The sequence below is a fragment of the Armigeres subalbatus genome, chromosome 3 (assembly GCF_024139115.2).
Source record: "Armigeres subalbatus isolate Guangzhou_Male chromosome 3, GZ_Asu_2, whole genome shotgun sequence".
In the NCBI taxonomy this organism is placed as follows: domain Eukaryota; kingdom Metazoa; phylum Arthropoda; class Insecta; order Diptera; family Culicidae; genus Armigeres; species Armigeres subalbatus.
The window spans coordinates 37,090,920-37,112,513 of NC_085141.1; the positions used below are offsets into that span (position 1 = coordinate 37,090,920).

At 40.6% G+C, this 21,594-nt stretch overlaps 1 protein-coding gene across 2 annotated transcripts in view; it reads left to right on the forward strand.

Annotated features, from left to right (window-relative positions):
* The first annotated feature begins 1,624 nt into the window (after positions 1–1,624).
* LOC134226363 (uncharacterized) overlaps positions 1,625–21,594 on the forward strand; it is a 44,191-nt gene continuing 24,221 nt past the window's right edge. The window contains exons 1-7 of one of the 2 annotated variants that reach the window (XM_062707097.1): positions 1,625–2,018; positions 2,861–3,604; positions 3,842–5,278; positions 5,403–6,750; positions 20,622–20,835; positions 20,909–21,157; positions 21,220–21,555. In XM_062707097.1, the coding sequence (XP_062563081.1) occupies positions 1,994–2,018; positions 2,861–3,604; positions 3,842–5,278; positions 5,403–6,750; positions 20,622–20,835; positions 20,909–21,157; positions 21,220–21,555 (4,353 nt within the window). In that variant the 5' untranslated portion in view covers positions 1,625–1,993. The remainder of the gene's footprint in view (positions 2,019–2,860; positions 3,605–3,841; positions 5,279–5,402; positions 6,751–20,621; positions 20,836–20,908; positions 21,158–21,219; positions 21,556–21,594) is intronic. The other variant, XM_062707098.1, reaches the window with a different exon arrangement.

Below are 21,594 nucleotides of genomic sequence, written 5' to 3' on the forward strand. Positions count from 1 at the left end.
CTTTTCCGACAATCAGTTGTCCGCGAAGATTGAAAAAAATCCATTTGCTGCAATAGATAGAAAACTATGTTATATTAAAACATACAAACCAAATAAAACTAAAATAATTCTCACTTTTAACTTTAGTCAACTTTTCATGTCGGCAGTCTTATGTCGATTTGTCGCAAACAACTATTTTTTCACCCATTAATGGGTAGAATTATTGAACTTGAAAGTGGACACAAATTACCCACTATCCAAATTTTTAAAATACCCATTATTTTGACAGTTTCATATATCGTCAAAAAATGGGTCCATTATACTCTTTAATGAGTAATGCCGGGTTTACAGTGTGCCCCTTAACTCAGTGAAAGAAAATGTACTAAAAATATGCACGCTCGTCCAGCTGAACTCAAATTTGGGTCAGTTTAACTCAAAATCGGAAAAACTGGCTCAAGACAAAATTGAGTTAATGCCCTGTAACTCAATTTTGAGTCACCTTGGAAGATATTTTATTTTGAGTTACGTTAACTCAATTTCATAAAATCGGATATTTATGAATTTGAGTTTGTCATTCCAGAAAAAAATTGTTTTCATTATTTTTCAATTGTATTAATGATAATTCTAATGGCAGTTTAGAAACATTTTATTTATTACACTATGTTACATTGTTACAATGTTATGAAGTTTATACATCAAGTTATAAATAGAATGCAAGAATTCGATTGAAGCATAGAATATCATAGCCTGGCATTAATTTCTGGAGCATGATGTTTGGCGCTACGAAACGTGTCCCAATCCCCAGAAGCAGTATCCAGTATCTGTATTTGAAGCCCTCAGAGCCTAATATTCAGGCTGATGCAGAAATCCGATGTGAGCAGCTGCAGGGGCCCTCCTTTGCCTAACGGTACGATGCCCAGCTAAAAGGCAAGACCATGCTGAGGGTGGCTGGGTTCGATTCCCGATGCCGGTCTAGGCAATTTTCGGTTTGGAAATTGTCTCGACTTCCCTGGGCATGGAAGTATCATCGTGTTAGCCTCATGATATATGAATGCAGAAATGGTAACTTGGCTTAAAAACCTCGCAGTTAATAACTGTGGGAGTGCTGAATGAACACTAATGCCAATAAGAAGAAGAAGAAGCTGCAAGAAAAAGATATATTCGAATCTTAAAATCAAATTGTCTATAATTGATCGCAATCAAAACATAGTGTAACATGTGTAATACTAAGTATTAAACTTACCGAAAAAAAAAACACTTTTCAGAATGTTTTTTTAAAATCTGCAAAAACCATAATGTTTTAAACATATCTGCAAATTGAATAATGAAATAATCAGAAATGAAATACAGCTTTTTATCAAATTGTAACTCACGTTTTATAATTGAGTTTGATTTTGCTTTTTACCAGCAACCGGACTTCGCCATTTTTTAGAAATTTTCTCGATGACCTCAATTTTGAGTTTTCCACTTATTTATATGTATTTGAGTAACAGTCACTCAAATTCACAAGTCTCGGTTACTCAGCGTTTGACGTCTCGAAGGAAGATATTATTTTGAGTTATATCGACCCAAATTTGAGTTCAGCCGGACGAGCGTGTGGTAAAATACATCCCTACAGATCAAAACAAGGTACTGTCAAAAAATTTGCATCATTTTTTTCCTGCTGTTGGAGAAAAATCGAAACAAAAATGGCCTGTCGTCCTTGCTGAATTGGTTGTTGTCCGTCTTTTTTGGTAACATTGTGCAAAGTCGCAAAGTAGATAATTCCACAGTGCTCGCAGCTTAGGGCCAAAAGTGTGAAGAATGTGTTTCGAATGTCGACTAGTGGCCCAGGATCAATATCTGGAGAGGAGATAAAATTCAAAAAGGGAGTCCTTCAGCAGCAGCTGGGGCTGCTGCTGCTTCATCAGCGACAAAGGAAAAATCGATAGACAGGCTCTGCTGTGGAAGAATAAGGCAAAAGTTTTCCTGTAAAGCGGATTTTGCGACTTATTGAATTTCCTGGTTTGCGATAATGGAGGTGATTGTGTTGAATCCTGGTAAGTGAAAAATTGGTTTTGACTCGCATTGGCCACAAATTGTGCATTGAACATAGTTTTATTTATTGGCAAGCGTTTTATTGATTATTATTTTCTCAGTCACGGGTGTCCTATGAAAGGCAGAATACAAAAAGCAGATACACGAAGGTCAGAATTGCGAAGGACTGTTTGAACTTAGGTTCAAACTGTCCAATGCAATTCTGCCTTTCGTGATTCTCCTGTCTCTATAATAAGATATTATAGGTATTTGATCGGCCAGATGCATGCTACCTTGTTTAGTGGCGAGAAGACCTTCCGTAGCTCAACGATAAGGCATATGGCTCTGTACGAAGCGTACCATGCTGAAGTTGACTTATATCGATCTCTATACGGTCTGCGAAGTTGTTGGGTAGGACATTTTCTCGCCTTTTCGCACACCTAATAACTTAATGGATACTAAGCCCAAAGGCTGCTAGTGTTTCAGTTATGAGATTATTTAGATTCCATTAGATAGAAAGTAGACAAATATACGGAGGGACGTGCTTTTAAAGAAGGAATCATATCTCCCTTCAACTTAAACCGGGCAGATGCGAGCCTTCAAAGAATAAAATATGTCCTCCCTTACCTCAAGCAGACGCCTGTGTAAAATTAAGAAATGACAAAATTCTGCCTGTAGATAATTTTCCTTTCGTATTTCCGCTTTTTGTTATTATGACTTATGGTATATTCCGCCTTTTGTTGCATAAGATCTACCTTTTGTAATTCTGCCTTCCGTGTTTCCGCCTTTCGTTAGATTCCCGGTTTTGACTCTCATTGGCCACACAAACTGCATTATCAATAATAAAAAGATATTTCTATTTCAGAGAATCCGGAGGTACTGAAAGGTGTTGAAAATAATAACAATTTTGCGGGAAGTGGCGACAAGGTGGATGAAAAGTTACTGGACGGAGCAATGGCTACAACCATGACCAGCAGTATAGCAAGCATTCTCGATGATACAACGCCAAGTGATTCCGGAGTCCAGCTGCTGGATTCGGAGTCAAGTGGACTGAATGAGTCGATGATCTCAAGTGCTGGTGGTTTCGATTTCGAAGTCACAAATACGCAAAATAATAATAACGGCAAGGCAACTGTCCTGGACAGCCCGGTCGAGGAAGAGCTGGGAAAGTTTGTCGAGATTGATGTGCAGAAAATAGACGGAAGTTGTGTACGTGGGGAAGAAATAGAGCAGGCCATGACCAGTAGCCAGATTCCTGACGAAATGATTTCGAGCACCTGCTCGACGTTCGACACCGAGAATATTGTATATAGACGGAGGACGAAGAAGACAGCCCCAACGGTGAACAAAACCCCGAAAAAGAGGGTTTCCTTTCACGAAGATATTTTGAAAAACACAAAAACGGATAACATTCATATTGAACATGGTTTTATAACGTACAAAGGTGGGGCCAACAAGAATAAGCCGCAGATTGGAACAAAAGGAAGGTACTCTTGGTGCTCGGAGTACGATGATGATGGGTTGGATTATGGAGATGAAGAGGCTGGCGATAATCGGCAGTACGTTTATAGGAACGCATGTTCGGATGTCTTAGATTATGGAAAAACAGGTGAGTGTTATCGAAAATCCAATTAATTCTAGATGTTATGCTCACTACATTTATGATTAGCTTTTGAGACACCTAGAAACACTTACCGCTTAAAATAAACCAACAAAATAATTTGTTACATAAGTTGTTAGAAAAAGTTCATTTTATTATTATTTATAAACGTGAATTTTGATATGTTAGGTCTAGCACTACACACAATCGATAACAGAATTTAATTTCAACGATTTTGTTTTTCAGATGTTTTCGAGAATATTGAAGACGAGAAAAACTATGTAAAATACGACAATTCCGGTGTTTTCGAGTACGGACCTCCAGAAAAGCGTCCATTTTCGAAACACGCGGCTCTAGATGGTAAAACATTTTATAAATGCAGCTGCTCAGACTCCAATTCCAGTTTGGACTCGGGAAGCAGTAACGAAGGAGCCTCCAACTACAAAAACCAGGGAAAATCAAACAGCTGCGAATGCATCGGACTGAGTAACAATAACAACAATATCATCTCGGACAATTGCTACTACAGCGAGCCAAACATAGAACATTTGGACGAATTCAATGGAAATAGCGTTGGTGGGGTCGAGCGGGTGGCCAAGTCTGTCTGGAGTAAAGAGAAGAAACCAAAGAGCAGCTGCTTGAAGAAGACCAAACGCAATATGATGTACACAAACGTTGTTGTTCCGGAGTACGATCTTAACAAGAAGGTAAAAAAGTTCAATGTCCACCACCTTTCCGTGATCGACAACAGCAAGATGATCTTTGGCTCACTCAAAAACATCTTCGGAATATCGCTACCGGAACGGGGAGTACCGGAAGGCTCGGAAGATCTCTCCGCGGTCAAAGAATGCATTCCAGAAACGACCGAATCAATGATCGATGACTTCACAGTTGTTCAGAAACCTAAAAACTTTCTATCCAAAAGTTTGGACGGAGGTTTCGGCGGTAACAAATTGAATGGTCAGCAAAAGAAGTACGTTCACAACGTAGACGAACAGCTGCGCCGAAAGAATGATGAAGATTTGTACGCACCAAGCCGGAAGAATAGCGTAGAGGAGGAAGAAGAGCAAAAGCAAAAAGAAGAAGAAGAAGAAGCAATCTGTAAGAAACCACAACAGCTGCAACTGGACGACACAGAACAGCTGCCGACTAAAGCTCCTTATCGGAACAAGTACATTATCAACGGAGAAAGTACCGTTTTCGAGCATACGGGAGTGTCCTACTGCTATGAGGATACCGGAGAAAACCCATTGATCGATGGAGAAGATGACGGAGGCACTCCAAAAGAACTTCCTATGGGAGAAACGACCAGCGGATCGTTTATTGGGAAAACCCAGATCAAGAAGAAGCTGTCGAATATCTTCCAGAAGATGACCGTTATCGGCTCGAATGCGACAACGCCAGTATCGGCCTCGGTAACAGCTGCAGCAGCGCCACCCCCGTTGTTAGCTCCGGCTCCTCGCAGCGGCGGTGATGGATTGGAATGGATAGCTAGGGATCAAGACAGTTGTCAGACACTGACTTTGCGTAAACAATCCCGCGATGAGTTGGACGGTTCTTTGGGCCCTGCCAGTGCTGTAGAAATGAGCAAGAAGACAGCTGGAAAGAGTCAACCGAACCGGATGGAGAGTAGCACGATATCTTCCTGCGGAAGCGATCACAGTTCGCAGTCGGAGAGCAAAGGTAACGATTTGGCTTTTTTTTATATATAAAGGTATAGAACAGGCAATATTAGTACAAGTTTACTCCTAAATCGTGATTTTTTTAAACGTTTTTCAAGTTTCTCCAACATCCTATGCTTTTCCAGCCAACACTCGCGATCAGGTCTGCAATAATTTAAGCTCTCCGCGGGGTTCTATCAGCAAGAACCGTCATCTTTCGTCTCCGCTACGGAAGAAATCTTTGACCTCTCGCCTAGAACCCCGGGCGCGCATGAGCCCAGACCTGTTCAATCTTGGCGGGGTTCCATCTGCTCGACATCTGAACATTGAGCGTCAGCTTATGGTTGACGAGTTCGACGATATTCTCACCGTGACCACTACGACCCCCAACGACACCGACAAGGATAGCAATGATATCGTTATATTGGATTATCCCTCGACCAGCAGCACCCCGACTCCGCAACCGTCGGATGTCGAATTACTGACACCGGAAAAGGTTCCCTTCGTGCCGCCTCTCATCAGGCGACACAACCCGATGACCACTTCGGCCAGCTCAACGTCCACTTCGAAAAGTTCCCTGATCAACAGATTTCTTCGGAATGTCACACAGAAGAAAATTTTGGAGGCCACCATCAAACAGAACAGCTTTTTCCAATCTAAGCTCTGCACGGAGAAGAAACTTTTCGATAATCTGGTGCCGAAGGGGGTGAAATTGTTGAACCGAGAGTTGATCGAAGATCTCAATGCAGAAATTGCGATGGAAATCGAACTCAGCTCATCCGCTTGCCAGCTGGATCGGATCCAGTTGAACGATTCTCACGTGGGCGAAGGCGGATACGGACTAGCGCTGGGGGAAATCAAATTCGACGGAGGTGGCGTTGGAGTTGGGGAAATTCCGGTGGATATTTTCAACGGTAATCGATTGCACATTTTCAGGAACGAAAACGAAGCGTTGATGAAGGTTTTCAAGCTTTACAATGGATACAGTCGGGAGGGTTACATGACGCCGGTGTTGGTCTTTTTAACCGATAAGACTCTGTACGTCACGGACCAGGTTAGGAATAGGTTATGTAATAAGTTCGTGCTTCCTTATTCGGAATTGGATGTGATATTGGTGGGACCGTACGGGAATACAGTGCTGCTGAGTAATTCGGCGCGGGATATGCAGCAGGTTCTGCTCGCCGGTGGTCCATATCCAGCGGATGGATTGGTCGCAAGTTTGGAACTTTGCGCCAGAAGAGGCGGCTCGGTGTTGCCAGCGGTTGGGCAGCTAACGTTGGACCATTTAGCCCCACTGCAAGCGTTTGTGAGGGACAACTCGAATGTCAGTAGAGATGACAAATGGAAGTATTATGCAGTGGTGAATGTCCCAGCCGGGTCTTTGGGAAGCGAGGAAGAGCCACTGGGCCCACACATTAAGGGGCCGCTGATGCATCGGAGAATGTCGCATGCCGGTTTCGTGGACCAGTGGTCTGCTGGATACTTTTTGCTAAAGTACGTTGAAAATTTCGGTGTTTGTGTGGCATTTCCCAGTAAACTGTTTTGTGGATACCGATTTTAATTTTTATAAACAATAATAGCCAACGCATTGAAAAATGAAAAATGAACCCAAAACAAGAAAGGATAAAAAGTATGAATAACTACTGAAACAATGAGGATAAATAGTTTAAAAAGGCAAAGCGATAATGGTTGCATAAAGTTGATAAGAATAGAATTGCCTAGAGAGTATGCCACAAAAAAAACTGGCAACTTTGCCGATTATTATTGACAATGATCGCGTACACAGTGCAAGCAGGCGAAGAACTGCAAATTTTATCTTAATAATTATTGTTAGAACTCCCGGTGAAGTGCACTTATTAGAGAGGAAACAAGTGATAGTGTTCGAAACAAAATCAGTCCGTCTTGCATGCAAGTTATGCACTGTGATGGATAATTATTGGTTCATCTATGACCACACTGTTCCGTTTTCCATCTCACTGAACATATATTCATCTCATCGCAGAGAAATACAGCAACAATCTGCTAACATGCGTGCTCACTGCTGAAAAAAATCACAAAAATAAATAACAAATCAAATACCTTTCCATGATGCTGGGTCATTAAGCCGAAGGCCGTTAGGCCGAACGGTCATAAGGCCGAATAACCATTAGGCCGTATGAGAACTGGGAAGTGAGAAGTGAGTAGTGCGAAGTGAGGAAGAAGTAGAACGGAAGAAGAAATAAGAAAAAAGGCGAAAAAATTAAGAAGAAAGAAGGAAGAAGGAAGAATAAAGGAAGACGGGAGAAAGAAGGTAGAAAATGAAAAAAGAAGAATGAAGAAGGAAGAAGAAATAAGCAATAGAGAAGAAGGAAGAAGGAAAAGGCAGAAGGAAGAAGGTAGAATGTAGACGGAAGAAGGAAAAAGAAAGAAGGAAGAAGGAAAAAGGGAGAAAGAAGGAAGAAAATGGAAAAAGAAGAATGAAGAAGGAAGAAGAAAGAAGGAATAAAGAAGAAGGAAGAAGGAAAAGTAAGACAGAAGAAGGAAGAAGGAAAAAGGAAGAAAAAAAGGAAATAGGAAGAAGGAAGAAGGAAGCAGGAAGAAGGAAAAGGAAAAGGAAGAAGGAAGAAAGAAGAAAGAAGAAGGTAAAATGAAGAATGAAGAAGGAAGAGGGAAGAAGGAAGAAGAAAGTAAGAAGAAAGAAGAAGAAGGAAGAAGGAAAAAGTAAAAAGGAAGAAGCAAAAAGGAAAACTGAAGAAGGAAAGAGGAAGAAGAAAGTAGGAAGAAGGAAGGAAGAATAAGGAATAAGGAAGGAAGAAGAAGGAATAAGGAAAAATGAAGAATGAAAAATGAAGAATGAAGAATGAAGAATGAAAAAGGAAGAAGGAAGAAAAAAAAGAAGAAAGAAGAAAGAAGGAAGAAGGAAAAAGAATGAAGGAAGAAGGAAAGAAGGAAGAAGAAAGAAGGAAGAAGGAATATGAAAGAAGGAAAAAGGAAAAAGGAAGAAGAAATATGGAAGAAGGAAGAAGGAAGCAGGAAGAAGAAAGATAGAAGAAGGAAGAAGGGGTAAGGTGAAGAAAGAACTTTTCATTTTTCACTTTTTGCTTCTTTTTGCTAATTCGGCATAATGGCCATTCGGCCTAATGACCTTCGGCCTGACACCCCTTTCCATTGCTTTGTTTTTGATGGGATGGAAATGGGAGCTATGAGATGAAGTGCTGAACCGTTCCCCTATATGAGCAATAATTGGAATAGTTGTGAAGTGTGTTTGCATATCTCATTATCAAACTAAAGTGCTATTCCCAGATATACTAAATCTTTTATTGCTAATTGAACCCATCTATCCAAACGTATGGAGTGATGACGGTAGGTACAGTAACGACTGTTTCATTATTCTGCTCTAACAAGCGAGTGATAACACAGCGAGACAGTGAGACGAAAAATATTGTATTTAGCCGTAGATCGATCAATCATAAGAATCAACTTGTTCGTTTGGGTGTTGAGAGCAGAATGAAAAAATCTTTATTAGGGGTAACGGCTCAAACCTTGGCCCATTATGCTACAGTTGAGCACATTTATCGTTATAAATCTTCATATATTGCATTTCCAACCAGAATTATTCCACCAGCCGGCTTGCTTACATTTGGTTTTGACGCCAAATAGCAAAAAACGACGATGAATGTCCGCAATATCTCATCAAAACCAGCGAAAGTCTCGAGAGAAATGGACAAAATGTCGGCATACTAGTCCCTATCAGATGGATAATGGATAATCAGCCCACTTGGTTGATTTCGAACATACGAGAGATAAATATGGGTTGCTGTTTATGGTACCACTCATTTTGCTTGCGTTGAATAAAGGCAGCATGCAAACAAATAGAGAAAATCAAATCATCTTATTGAGCGTGAATTCTAATTGGTTGCATGTAAAATACTACCACACTGATTGTGAGAGTGCGTTTCAGATTCCCCCAATAGCACGCTTACCAAGGACATGCTAACGAAAATATTATTATATGAATCATTTATTTACCAAATATTTATCACATATGCAAGTGAAGAAGTTTAGAAAAATGAAAACTGTATTAAAAACTGCAATTGCATTAAGGCTACATGTTTTAGCCCTGTTGTGCCTTCAAACAAATTGCATACGTTAATTATTGGCTGCCGCATAATTTTGAGATTTACTGCTAGTTGAAACCATGGCAGTTGTGTTGCTCTCGCTCTCGCGATACTCTCAAAGAAACTTTTCCAAAACGTAAACAATGCTTTAGGTGGGGATGATGCATAACGCACTACTGAAGAAAGCCAATTGTAAAACTTATTCTAGGCAATTCCTTGCTTTATACTGTGCTGTTTGTAGTATTGTTTATCAGTTATAACTGTGCCAACTACCTGATATTATTATACAATTATTCATAAATACAATTATTGGATGCTTGTTTTTAACTCTGCCTGCATTCAAGTTTCATGATTGGTACGTGCGTTTGATTCCACTCCTCTCTATATCGATCAGCTGTTGCGAATCCTCTCAAAACTCTCACGTGTTTCAAGTTCCCGAGTTAAAAGAATACTTTTTCGGTATCATTTTACAGATCAAAATGCTTTTTGCAATCAATAATATATCTAAATTATGATGAAGTATTTGTCAAGTAATTTGACTTGAAGTTATTCACATGAAATGACGTTGAAAGTTTATCTAATGAAACATACGATCCATTGTATCTTTCCATTATTAAATGAGAATGTTTGTAGGATTCGTGCGAAAGATGATAAAACTAAATATTCATACACTAATTGAATCATTTATTTGCGAAATTATGAAGAAAATGGTGTATCGAACCACGAAAGGTTGATGCTTGAATCGCTTTTGCTTGAATCGTGTTTGGAATCATAATTGGAATCACAATTATGGAAGTCGTAAGGTAGGCAATTATTTTTGGTATGTTCTGCGAATGAAAGCGATTATATCGTGATTCGAGAAAAGCATCGTGAGGGCCCATTTACAAACTACATGACGTTTTAAGTTGTGGGAAGTTACTTGTCTGAGCGTAAAGGACTTTATAAATTTCAGAATCCTACCATACATGAAGCATTACTAGAGGCTTGGTGTGCGTTGACAATGGTCAAGTTTAGCGTTATGTAATTTGCGAATGAAACTTAACCGCTTAGTGGATTAACCTGTTTTTACAAAAAAAAGCAACCTAATCGCAAGCATCGGATATTCTATCTGCAGCTTTCGATTATTTTCTCCAGTACGGGTTATTGGTGAGAATGTTCTGATTTTAGAGTTTCACCTATACTAACGTTGTGCTACAAATCGAAAGCGCATGCCACCATTTGGCTACGGGTACCCCCAGTATTGTCCAAAAAAGTTTTGGTTAATTATGTCGCTATACCAATGGAAATTGTGAAATAAAAATGATAGCTGACAAGTGTGGTTTTATCCATTCATCTGATGTGCGAAAGCAGGCATGTTCATTCAGAAAACTCTATTATTGGGCAAAAGAAAAACTCTAGCACAGCCAGCCTGCATAAGTCAACGAAACATGGCTGCTAAAAAACCGAGTCAAAGTGATTTTTCACGCAAGATAATTTCTTTTAATAGTTTAAGAAGTGTTTAAATCTAGAGTTATGAAGCAGATATATGTTTGATACACTTTTCTAAAGAAGCAGTGGTTAATATCTCCCTACAAATCGACGGATTATCGCTGAAATATTGATTATTTTGCGTGATGAGCCAATGTTACATCCAGGGCCAACATTACCGCCGGTTACCCTATGTCAAACTTTCCTTAATTATTATGGTTACTTATTTCAACAAGCGCCTACTTTTCTACTAATAACTCACAACACCGCACAACGTGTCGCAGAGAAAGCAATGATAATGAAAGACCGGGGGATGATGGTAAAAAAAAACTCTTGCCAGTTTTCATTTCTTCTTCTTATTATTGGTATTACATCCCCACACTGGGACAGAGCCGCATCGCAGCTTAGTGTCCATTGAGCACTTCCACAGTTATTAACTGCGAGATTTCTAAGCCAAGTTACCATTTTTGCATTTGTATATCATGAGGCTAACACGATGATACTTTTATGCCCAGAGAAGTCGAGACAATTTCCAATCCGAAAATTGCCTAGACCGGCACCACACTCAGCCTGGTCTCTGGTCTCTGGTCTCTTTTTACGCGGGTCGCTTTTTACGCGATTTTACGTGGATTTTGGGATTTACGCGGTTTTAAATTTTTATGCGATTTTTCGAAAAAGTCTTGAAATCACGTGAAAATTGTAAAAAGTTGATTTTTATCGACTTTTTCAAAAGTCGTTTTTTACGCGGATTTCGGATTTTACGCGGTTTTCAAAAAAAATATTCAGAGTTCTTTTCAAGGGAAAACACTTAGAATATTTAATGGAGGTACGATGCTGGGTGCTAGAGGTGTGCGCCGCCGCCGACAGTTTTTGGCACGCCGCCGCCGCCGACAATTTTGCATCGGCGCGCCGCCGTTTAAAATTTATCACGCCGCTGAACTATGATTTTCCACGCCGACTGAAATTCGAAGAAGTCCGCAGAATTTTCCGTTAGATATCTCCGACTCATCACGTTGAAACTCCACTGAAATTTTCGTGAAAATACCAATGATTTACTTGGAAAAACTTAGAAGAACTTTGAATGCAAATTCTGAAGGATTACTCGTTTTTCAAACTTTTTTACCGTGTTTTAAGATTTCCGTTGAAATCCGAAGAAATTCTCGTTGAAATAGAGTTAGAGAAGAAGGGTTTTTGACAGAAAGACATGTGGCCGAAAGCCAAATGTTGTTTGGCCTAATGGATGGCATTTGACCGAACAAACCATTTAGCCAAAACCCATCTAGCCTAAACTTATTTCGCCGAAAATGTCGTTTGATCGAAAGGTACATACTGTCGAAAATGTCGTTCAGCCGTACAGTTCCTTCGGCTGAAAAAATCAGTTGACCGAATAGCACAATTGGCCGAAATGGTCGTTTGATAGAAAGATTAATTATTTGGCCGAAATGAAAATCTTGCCTAAAGTGTCGGAGTGTTTTGCAGAAAGGTCAATTCGGCTAAATGATCTATTTGGCAAAACGACATTTTCGGCTAAACTATTATTTCGACCAAATAACAGTTTCAGTCTACAGAGTTGCTAGGTCGAACATCTTTGTTGGTCAAATTACATTTTCGGTCAAACTATTTTTTGACTTTTGGCCGAAAAGTTTCTGTCCAAATAAATCATTAGACCCATCTGGCCGAAAATGTCATTTAAAGCAATGGATATACGACCGAAAATAGCGTTTGCCGAAAAGGTCATTTGGCCATTTAGGCCATTTAGTAGTATGATCCATTCGGCCAAATGGCCCTTTCTGTCAAACGACCATTACGGCCAAACGGCATTTTCGGCCTGTTGACTCATTCGGCCAAACGACAATTTCGGCCAACAACCTATTAGAGACAACGTTTTTTTCAACCGATTGTCGCTTTGGCCAAATGAAATTTTTGGTCAAACCGTTCACCATGTATGACCGTTTTATGACTCGTACAGACTGAACACTTAACACCTAGCATTAGACAACGGACACGTAACACCCAGTGGACCAGTGGAGAATTTTTCGATCACGAAAAGTTTCCTTTTTACCGAGGCGGAAATCAAACCCACACTGCATAGCACATGCGTCTAGACGATTGACGTCGCTAACCGCTAACAGCCACGAAGCCCACCATATTTTCGATAAAGTAGTTTCGCAGAAATTTCGTAAGTAAAAACAACCATGAATATTGTTGTTCTGATGTTTTATTTTCAGGGTTAGGCTGACCAGATCACTTCGATGAAAAAACGGGACACACTTGCTTGCAAAACGGGACATGTCATAAAAACCTTTTGACAAAATTCAAAAGCTGTGGAAATTTTAAAAATGAAATTTTTGTGGTAGCAAGAAATAATTACGCATTTTTCAAAATATTTTAAAAAAATTGTGGAATTTTGTTATTTTATTTTAATTTACTCTTAAACATGCATTGAGGACTTTATTATTCAAGACAAAATTTTCAAAACGACTTATCTGCTTTTGTAAACAAAGATTCAAACGACGATTTGACGAATCTGATAGCTCTCCCACGCAAACCAACACCATCAACAGGTAGCGGAAACCTTCACCTACCTATTGATGGTGTTAGTTTGCGTGGGAGAGCTATCAGATTCGTCAAATCGTCGCTTGAATCTTTGTTTACAAAAGCAGATAAGTCGTTTTGAAAATTTTGTCTTGTACTGACCAATATAAGAGACTTTTCCAACCCTGAACAATTGAAAATAACAAAAAAAAAATTGTCAAAGCACTCTCTAAAGCCGGCTTGGGCATTAGAGAGATAAAAAATAAGAAGAAAAATATGTCAAAAAACAAATTAAAAAAAAAAACAATAGTGAGATTATTGATTTTCCGTGCTTAAACACTTTTTAATGAATATAAGTGAGGGAAAATCTGCGCAAAAGAATAACGAGAATCTCAACAAGGAAAGAACATAATTAAAATGTAATTTTAATTGTTTTCATAAATATGGTTGGCGTTGTCCATTGTTTCCGAAAAGACGGAACTCATACAACAAAATAAATGCTGGCTAATTTGTAGGCTGGTTCACAGCTCGGACTCTCGAAGATTTCCACCGCATTATATTTTAAATCAGACAGAAATTCTATTTTCTACATCGGAATCAAATAGATCCCGTGGACACATATAGAAGATAAAATTTCCGATTAGCTCCTGATTTGTAGTGCCTTGTAGCCTTAAAGTACGTGAGGACCGATATTCGAACAAATTTTCCCTCGGTTTGCCTTAAACTCGATTTTAATCATCTGATTTATAAACTAATTTTTTAATGTCGTCGTTCCTTTACAGTGGATAATTTCGAAATATTCAGAATTATTCAAAAAAAAGTTTGAATGATTCTTAATGTTTCGATTCATTTCGAATGATTGAAACGATTGAAAAATATGTGAAAGGGGAAGGGTTGGGGGATATGCTCTAGATAAGCAAACACTGCTTTATTGTCTTATTTGTAATGCTATTCATGGGTATTTTTACATTAGGCAACAGTTAAACAAGATAGTGAGTTGATGCCATTCAAAAATTGTCAAAAATCTCAATCATATTGATAATATCCACATTTAAAAAAAGTGGTGATATTATATTGCCGGAAAACTCATGAGGCAAAACGCCTTTTAGCTGGCAGCTCCTAGGGAACAAAGCACCACGCGTCGGCGAATCAGCGTTCTGGTATGGATAGTGCGTGGAGACGCAAGTACATTGTAGGTTAGTGCCACTAGGGCGTTTTGCCTCGCCAAAATGTTAGATGTTTCTTCAAAATGTGGAAATTTTCAGTTTTTGCGACCTTTCCATACACTATTTTGTAACTTTTGCGCCTAACCTACATAATTTTAGATCTAGTTTTGTTACAGCCATCTTAATGACGGTAAATATTAGGAAAACCACAAAAGGCGTTTTGTCTCGGGGGGCGTTTTGGGGCCTCTTCCCCTAAAGCAAATAAAAAAAAGGAAAAGTCGATCCATACAAAATCCAAAACGACATAGATAGGATTCTTTTGAAAGCAACACTAATAACATCTCAAACTTTTTTGAGTTTTGGTTTTAGATTTTAGGCAATATTGAATTCGTTTGAATAATATATTGGTGCTCTTTGGGCAAATCGATGAAAAAACGGGACAAATTGAGATTTTTTTAGATTACGACGGGACAGCCTGATAAGGTCTGAAAAACGGGACTGTCCGGCAGCAAGTCAGCCTATGCAGGGTTCGTACTTTTCGTTCCGGTGAGCCAAAAAGAAGCGATTTTGGGTCGAAGGAGAATCTTTTTTGGCAGTCTGTGGCGAGAAAAATTTCACTCACTTTAAAATAAACGAAAATGTTGATTGACTTGATGAATTTTTTTTTTCATTTCGTCATTCTTACGCCTCATTCGTTATTCACGATAATTTTCAGTGAGCGCTTATGAAAAAATTAAAGCCGCAATGGGGGTCGAACCTAGAACACCAACAAAAATAGCACTGGGTTGCGCTCACTTTAGCCATACTTCTACGTTGACTGCTTGTTGGGATAGGTATTTGTTCCATGAAGGCTACCCTTGTTTGAACTGGTGAACGCACGAAAAAGATAAAAGAATTGAGAAAACAAGCAAATCAACTTATCGATAGTCGAACAGTGAGGGACAAATAGTTATCCCTCATCAGGTCTTTTTTTCTTTCCCGCAGAATGATTTTTATTGTTGCAGAATCCGTATCGTTGATTCTAACACATTTTTCTCCTTGTAGCAATTAAAAAAAACATGCAAATTCCATTAAATTTCCTATGAAGTTTCCGAACAGTTACCGCGAAGATTTTTTAACTAATAATTTTCCTTGTGGGTTCTAAAGAGCTTTCCTTGAAAATTCTAAAGAATTCTCGAAACTTCATAGTAGTTCCCTTGAAAAATTCGAAAATGAATATTTTGGAAAAACTTTTTGTGGGGAAGTACTTCAGACTTTTCCCGTAGAATTCTAAACATTCTTCCGTTATTGTCTTAATGTCTAAAAAATATGTTTAAAAAAATGCAAAAAAGAAAAAAAAAGATTGTAATAAAAAATTGCCACGCCGATTCATGCCGCCGCCGCCGACGATTTTTGGACCGGCGCACACCTCTAGCTGGGTCATTAGAGCGAAGGCCGTCAGTCCCGAAGGTCATTTGGCCACAGCCGTTAGGCCGAATGAGAAGTGAGAAGGGAGACGTGAGAAATGAGAAAAAATGTGTAATGTGTGAGATGTGAGAAGTGAGTAGCAAGAAGGGAGAGGTAAGAAGTAAGAAGCAAGAAGTGAGAAGCGAGAAGTAAGGAAGTGAGAAGTGAGAAGTAATAAGTGAGAGGCGAGAAGTGAATAGTGAGAAGTAAGATGTGAGAGGTTACAAGTGAGAATTGAGAAGTGATATGTGAGAAATGAGAAGAGAGACATAATGTGTGAGATGTCAGAAGTGATTAGTGAGAAATGAGAAATAATTTGTGAGAAGTGAGAAGCAAGAAGGGAGAAGTGAGGAGAGTGAAGTGAGAGAGCGAGAAGTGAGAAATAAGAAGGAAGAAATGAGAAGTGACAAGTGAGAGCCGAGAAGTGAATAGTGAAAAGTGAGAGCCGAGAAGTGAATAGTGAGAAGGGAGTAATGAGATAAACATGTGAGATGTGAGAAGGGAAAACTGAGAAGCGAGAAGCGGTAAGTAAAAAGAGGAAAGTGAGAAGTGATAAGTGAGAAGTGAAAAATGAGAGATTACATACGATAAGTGACATTTAAAATAGAAAAAGTGAGAAGCGAGAAGAGAGAAGTAGGAAGTACGTAGTGAAAAATGAGAAATGTGAAGTAAGTAGTGTAAAGTGAGAAGTGAGAAGGAAGAAGTAAAAAGTGGATGAGAAGTGAGATGTGCGAAGTGAGAAATAGGAAGGGAGAAATTATAAGAAAGAAAACGGTAGCGAGAAGTGAAATGTGAGATTTGGCAAGTGTGAAGTAAGGAATGATATGCGAATTGTGAGAAGTAAAAGGTGAGCAATGGAAAGTGATTTTTGAAAAGTGAAAAGTGAGAAGTGTGATGTGGGAAATCAGAAGTGAGAAAGGAGAAGTGAGAAGTAATATGTAAGATGTAAGAAGTGAGAAACAAGAAGGGAGAAGTGGGAAGGCAGAAGTGAGAAACAAGAAGGGGGAAGTGGGAAGGCAGAAATGAGAAATTAGAAGTGAGAAGTAAGAAGTGAGAAGTAAGAAGTGTGGAGCGAGAAGTGAGAAGTGAGAAGAGAAAAGTAAGACGCGGGAAGTCAGAAGCGAGAGGTGAGAAGTGAATAGTGTGAAGTGAGAAATGAGATAAATATGTGAGATTTGAAAAATGAGAAGTGAGAAACGAGAAGTGATAAGTGAGAACCGAGAAATGAGAAGCTACAAGTGAGAAGTGAGATTTAGATGTGAGAAGAGAGACATTTGATACGAGAAGTGAGATGTAAGATGTGAGAGGTGAGAAACGAGAAGTGATAAGTGGAAGCCGAGAAATGAATGGAGAGAAGTGAGTTGTGAAGAGTGAGAATAAAAAGGAATTTGTAAGATGTGAGAAGGGACAAGAGAGATGTTCGAAGGGAGAAGTGAGGTGTGTGATGTGTGATGTGAGAGATGAGAAGCAAAAAGTTAAGAAGTGAGAAGGGAGAATCGAGAAGTGAGAGGCGAGAAATTAAAAGTGAGAAGTGAGATGCAAAATGTGAAAAATTGAGATAAAGATGGGAGATGTGAGAAGGGAGAAGTGTACCACGCGAATTTGACGTCATACGTTTCATTGCTTGGATTGCAATCGTGGCGTCATGCTCGTTTAGCTACACTAGTTGAGAGTTCGTTTGGCTACCCTCGTCTTTGCCTCAGCTCGCCTATAGAACCTACAGTGTCTATAATCTAGACTTTCCGATTTGGGTACAATATACAGACCACTACCCGGAATGTGGGTGGTCGTCGAGTAACTCGATAATATTATTGAGTTCGCAAGCGAAAGGCAGAACATAATTCTCGCTTAACTTTTCAAAAGGACCTAAGTAACATTTTTTTCATGAATTAATTTGAATACTGCAATCAATAGCTTTCATGTTATTCTGTTCATTGCGCTATTCAAATTAATTCATGAAAAAAATGTTACTTAGGTCCTTTTGAAAAGTTAAGCGAGAATTAATGAACTGAAACAGAACCTGCTGGTGTTCGAGTCGTAAGACAAGAACAGAACGCTTTTATCAGCCACCCGGGAGAAGCGTGAAGGCCGACAAAGGTGCCACAACTGAGGCCTTCTCCTTCCTTGGAACATCGACTATGGCAGAAGAGGCGATTGATTTCGCCCTGACGGCCAACGAGGAAAATATTGCGCCTAACCAAAAACGGCTCAGGCTGCAAACCGGCGAAGGTGCTCAGAGCAAAGCCAAGCAGTATGCGACAGTAGGCCAAACGTCGTTTTGACGGAGCAGATCAGGATGTAGTGATGCCCGAAGGGCGTTGACCCGAGAAGGTGACTTCTCGGCCCACAAAAGCAAAAGGCACCAACCAAACGCAAGTCGCCGGACCGCAAGAGGGTACCTGCCGGCCAGTGCCATCGGCACAAGGGACCGAAAATCCCTGGCAGCTGGTCAGTAGCTCAAAGCGGAAGTCGAGCGCAACTCGACCCGCAAAGAATGTTAAGGACAGAGTAGAGGCCTTGCTGCTCAAAAGTACGCCGACGTCGATGCAGGCGACCGAAAAGCTTTCGGCGCTGGAACAGGACGCACGAAGCGTCAGACGCACCAAGACTGGTGAAATGATCTTGGTGCTGAATCGTGGAGCTAGCGGGACGACTGGCCCAACCCTAGCAGCACACATGTTTACATAGATTGCTGCAACTCATATGTGACCAGATTTAGTCACAATCAAGTTGTTGCAACCATTTTTGTCTGACTTGTGCTGCTCGGGAAGAGATCTTGGGTGACGGCGCCGAGGTGAGGTCGTTGGGGACGGAAGTGACCTTCCAGTGCAAGCAACTGGACGAGGGCACAAACGCGAACGACGTCGTCTCTGCCGTCGGAGAGCAGTGCGGTACAAAGGTCGTCTATTTGGCACGCAGCTAGCCTACCCTAGTTAATGGAGCGAGGGATGCTGAAATCGGCTGGTCAGTAAGCCCAATAAGCAAACTGGACTGGTAATATTGGTGCTTAGAGTCGGGACATAAGTCCAACAACTTTAAGGGCCCAGACCGCAGCAACCTGCGTCGTCATTGTGGTTGAGAAGGGCACAAGGCGCAGGAATGCAATAAGTTACCAAAGTGTCCATCTGTGCCAGCAAAAAGCAAGCATGTAATCTCGTTATGGGTGGACCTCCGTGTCCCATCGGAGAGGAAAACAAGAAGAAGCCACGCAAGCAACACAGTTGAATCTTAACCACTGTGCATCTGTTCAGCAGCTGCTGTGGCAGTCGGTCTCGAAGTCGAGGACCGATGTCGCTTTCCTGTCCGACGCGTACAACGTCCCTGACTTGGGTCGTTATTTACGTGACTATTTTCACTCGGAATTTATTCCATGTACCACAAAGAGCAATTTTATTTTGCATTGACGCCTGTTTGTAGATGAAAGATTATTTATTATATTTATATACTTTCTATTTCTATTCAGTATGGGTAAAATGTTACTTGCGGAATAATGGTACTGAATATTGTTCCGTAAGGAAAAGTGACAGCTCTAGCAGGCGTTATTACGGTTTCGATTTTTTCTCTATTTGTCAGCAAGATATACGCGAAGGTCCAAGGGAGCTGTATGGATAGAACTAGTTGCTGTTGGATTTGTATCGAGCTTAAGTTGACCTGGTAGACCAATTGATCCAAACTCCAGAACAGTTTGGAGAACCCAGAATGCCTGGTTTGGGTATGACTAAGCAGAACATAATACGCCAATTGATCCAAAATCTAGAACATTTGGTCCTCCTTAGCCTAGCGGTAAGATGCGGGGCTACAAAGCAAGGACATGCTGTGGGTGTCTGAGTTCGATTCCCGGGGCCAGTCTAGGCAATTTTCGGTTTCGAAACTGTATCGACTATCTTGGGCATAAAGTATCTTATGATATACGTATGCAAAAATGGTAATTGGCTTAGAATACTCGCAGTTAATAACTGTGGAAGTGCTAAGAGAAAACTGTGCTGCGAGACGACAATGTCCCCGTGGGGGATTTAGTGCCAATAAGAAGATGAAAAAGACCATTTGGCTTGGGTATAACTGAGTTTCAAAACATACGAAAAGGCCTAAGGGAGTTGTATGGACTGGACTAGTTGTTGTCATATTTGTATCGAGCTCAGTTGACCTGGTAGACCAATTGATCCAAACTCCAGAACAGTTTGGAGAACCCAGAATATCTGGTTTGGGTATGACTAAGCAGAACATAATACGCGTGGGATCTTGGGATTTGTGTGGACATGACTGGTTGTTGTCGGCTTTGTGTTCAGGCGTATTTGATCTAGTAGACCAATTAATCCAAAGTCTAGAACAGTTTAAAGAACCTAGAACATCTGGTTTGGGTATAACTGAGTTGTAAAATATACGTGGGGACTTTAGAGAGTTGTATGGACATGTCTGGCTCCTGTCAGATTCGTATCGAGCCCAGTTGATCTAGTAGATCAATTGATCTAATCTCTAGAAAAGGAATAACGAAGGAAGTTGAACATTTGATTGAAAGATCACACTAAAAAAATACGAAATAAAATCTACCCCGATTAAGATGGTATTCCTCAACCGCAAAATAGTTTACTGAGTTGTGCCGTACAACACTTAGCGTCCGCGAAGAGAATGCTTCTCTAACAATCTTTATTTGCAGAGCTGGAGTTCTGTATCTATTTGCGGATGCCACTCAGAAGTTACCGACTTGGGCCGTCACCTTGGCCGAGTGCCAAGGTGCTCGACGGTCACTCAACTCTGGCCGACCATACTGTTTCGAACTGTTACTGAGAACCGGAGCCTTACAGCTAGCAGCACCGGATGAATACGTTGCATCCGACTGGCTGCAGGCTCTTGTACAGGCTGCAAGTGGGGTAATATATTTTAAATATTCTGTTTCCTCTCGAATGCTCCAATTTAAATTCTATTTACCTTTGATTTCGGAAGCAGCTCTTCGAACTTCAAGAACGACGGAAGACGTTGGGTTGCACGCTGATTATGACTTCCAATCACTTGCTAACCCTTCGCGAAGACTTCAATGCCCCACTGCGGCGAAATAACGTATCATCCAGCGCCAATTCCAGCATCATCGTGTCTCCGGCCAAGGAGAATGTTAACCCTAATGCTCAACAACCGAATCAGTCTAGTCAACAGCGAAAGCTAAGCAATTCCAACATGTTGGATACATCCAGTGAGGTAAATAAAATAATTTGCTGTTAGATCAAGAAGACATCCCATTGTTCAATCATCGCCCACAGATAAGTTCCATCCGTTCGACGGGAAGTACCCCAACACGGTTCAACAGCTCCATAATTTGCAGCAGTGACCGACTTTCCAACTCAACCACCAGCACCCCCACGAAGCACGGTATGCTAAGGGAGGGAGGGGTAAGTACAAACTCCCCATCGCGTAGCTGTCGCCGGCAGTCATCGATCGAAGGCGTACCCCTGGGAGGTGGTGATGATCGAAGCCACACCAATATGAGTAGTTTTTACGGAAAGAACTCTGGCGTGGAGGTGTTGACCTGTGCCAGCATCGATGAGATGACCGCCGTCAAGATCCCAGCGGTGTCGTCCAATTGGTGGTGCATTCTGGTGAATACTGGACCGATTTATTTTGAAGGGACAAGTTTA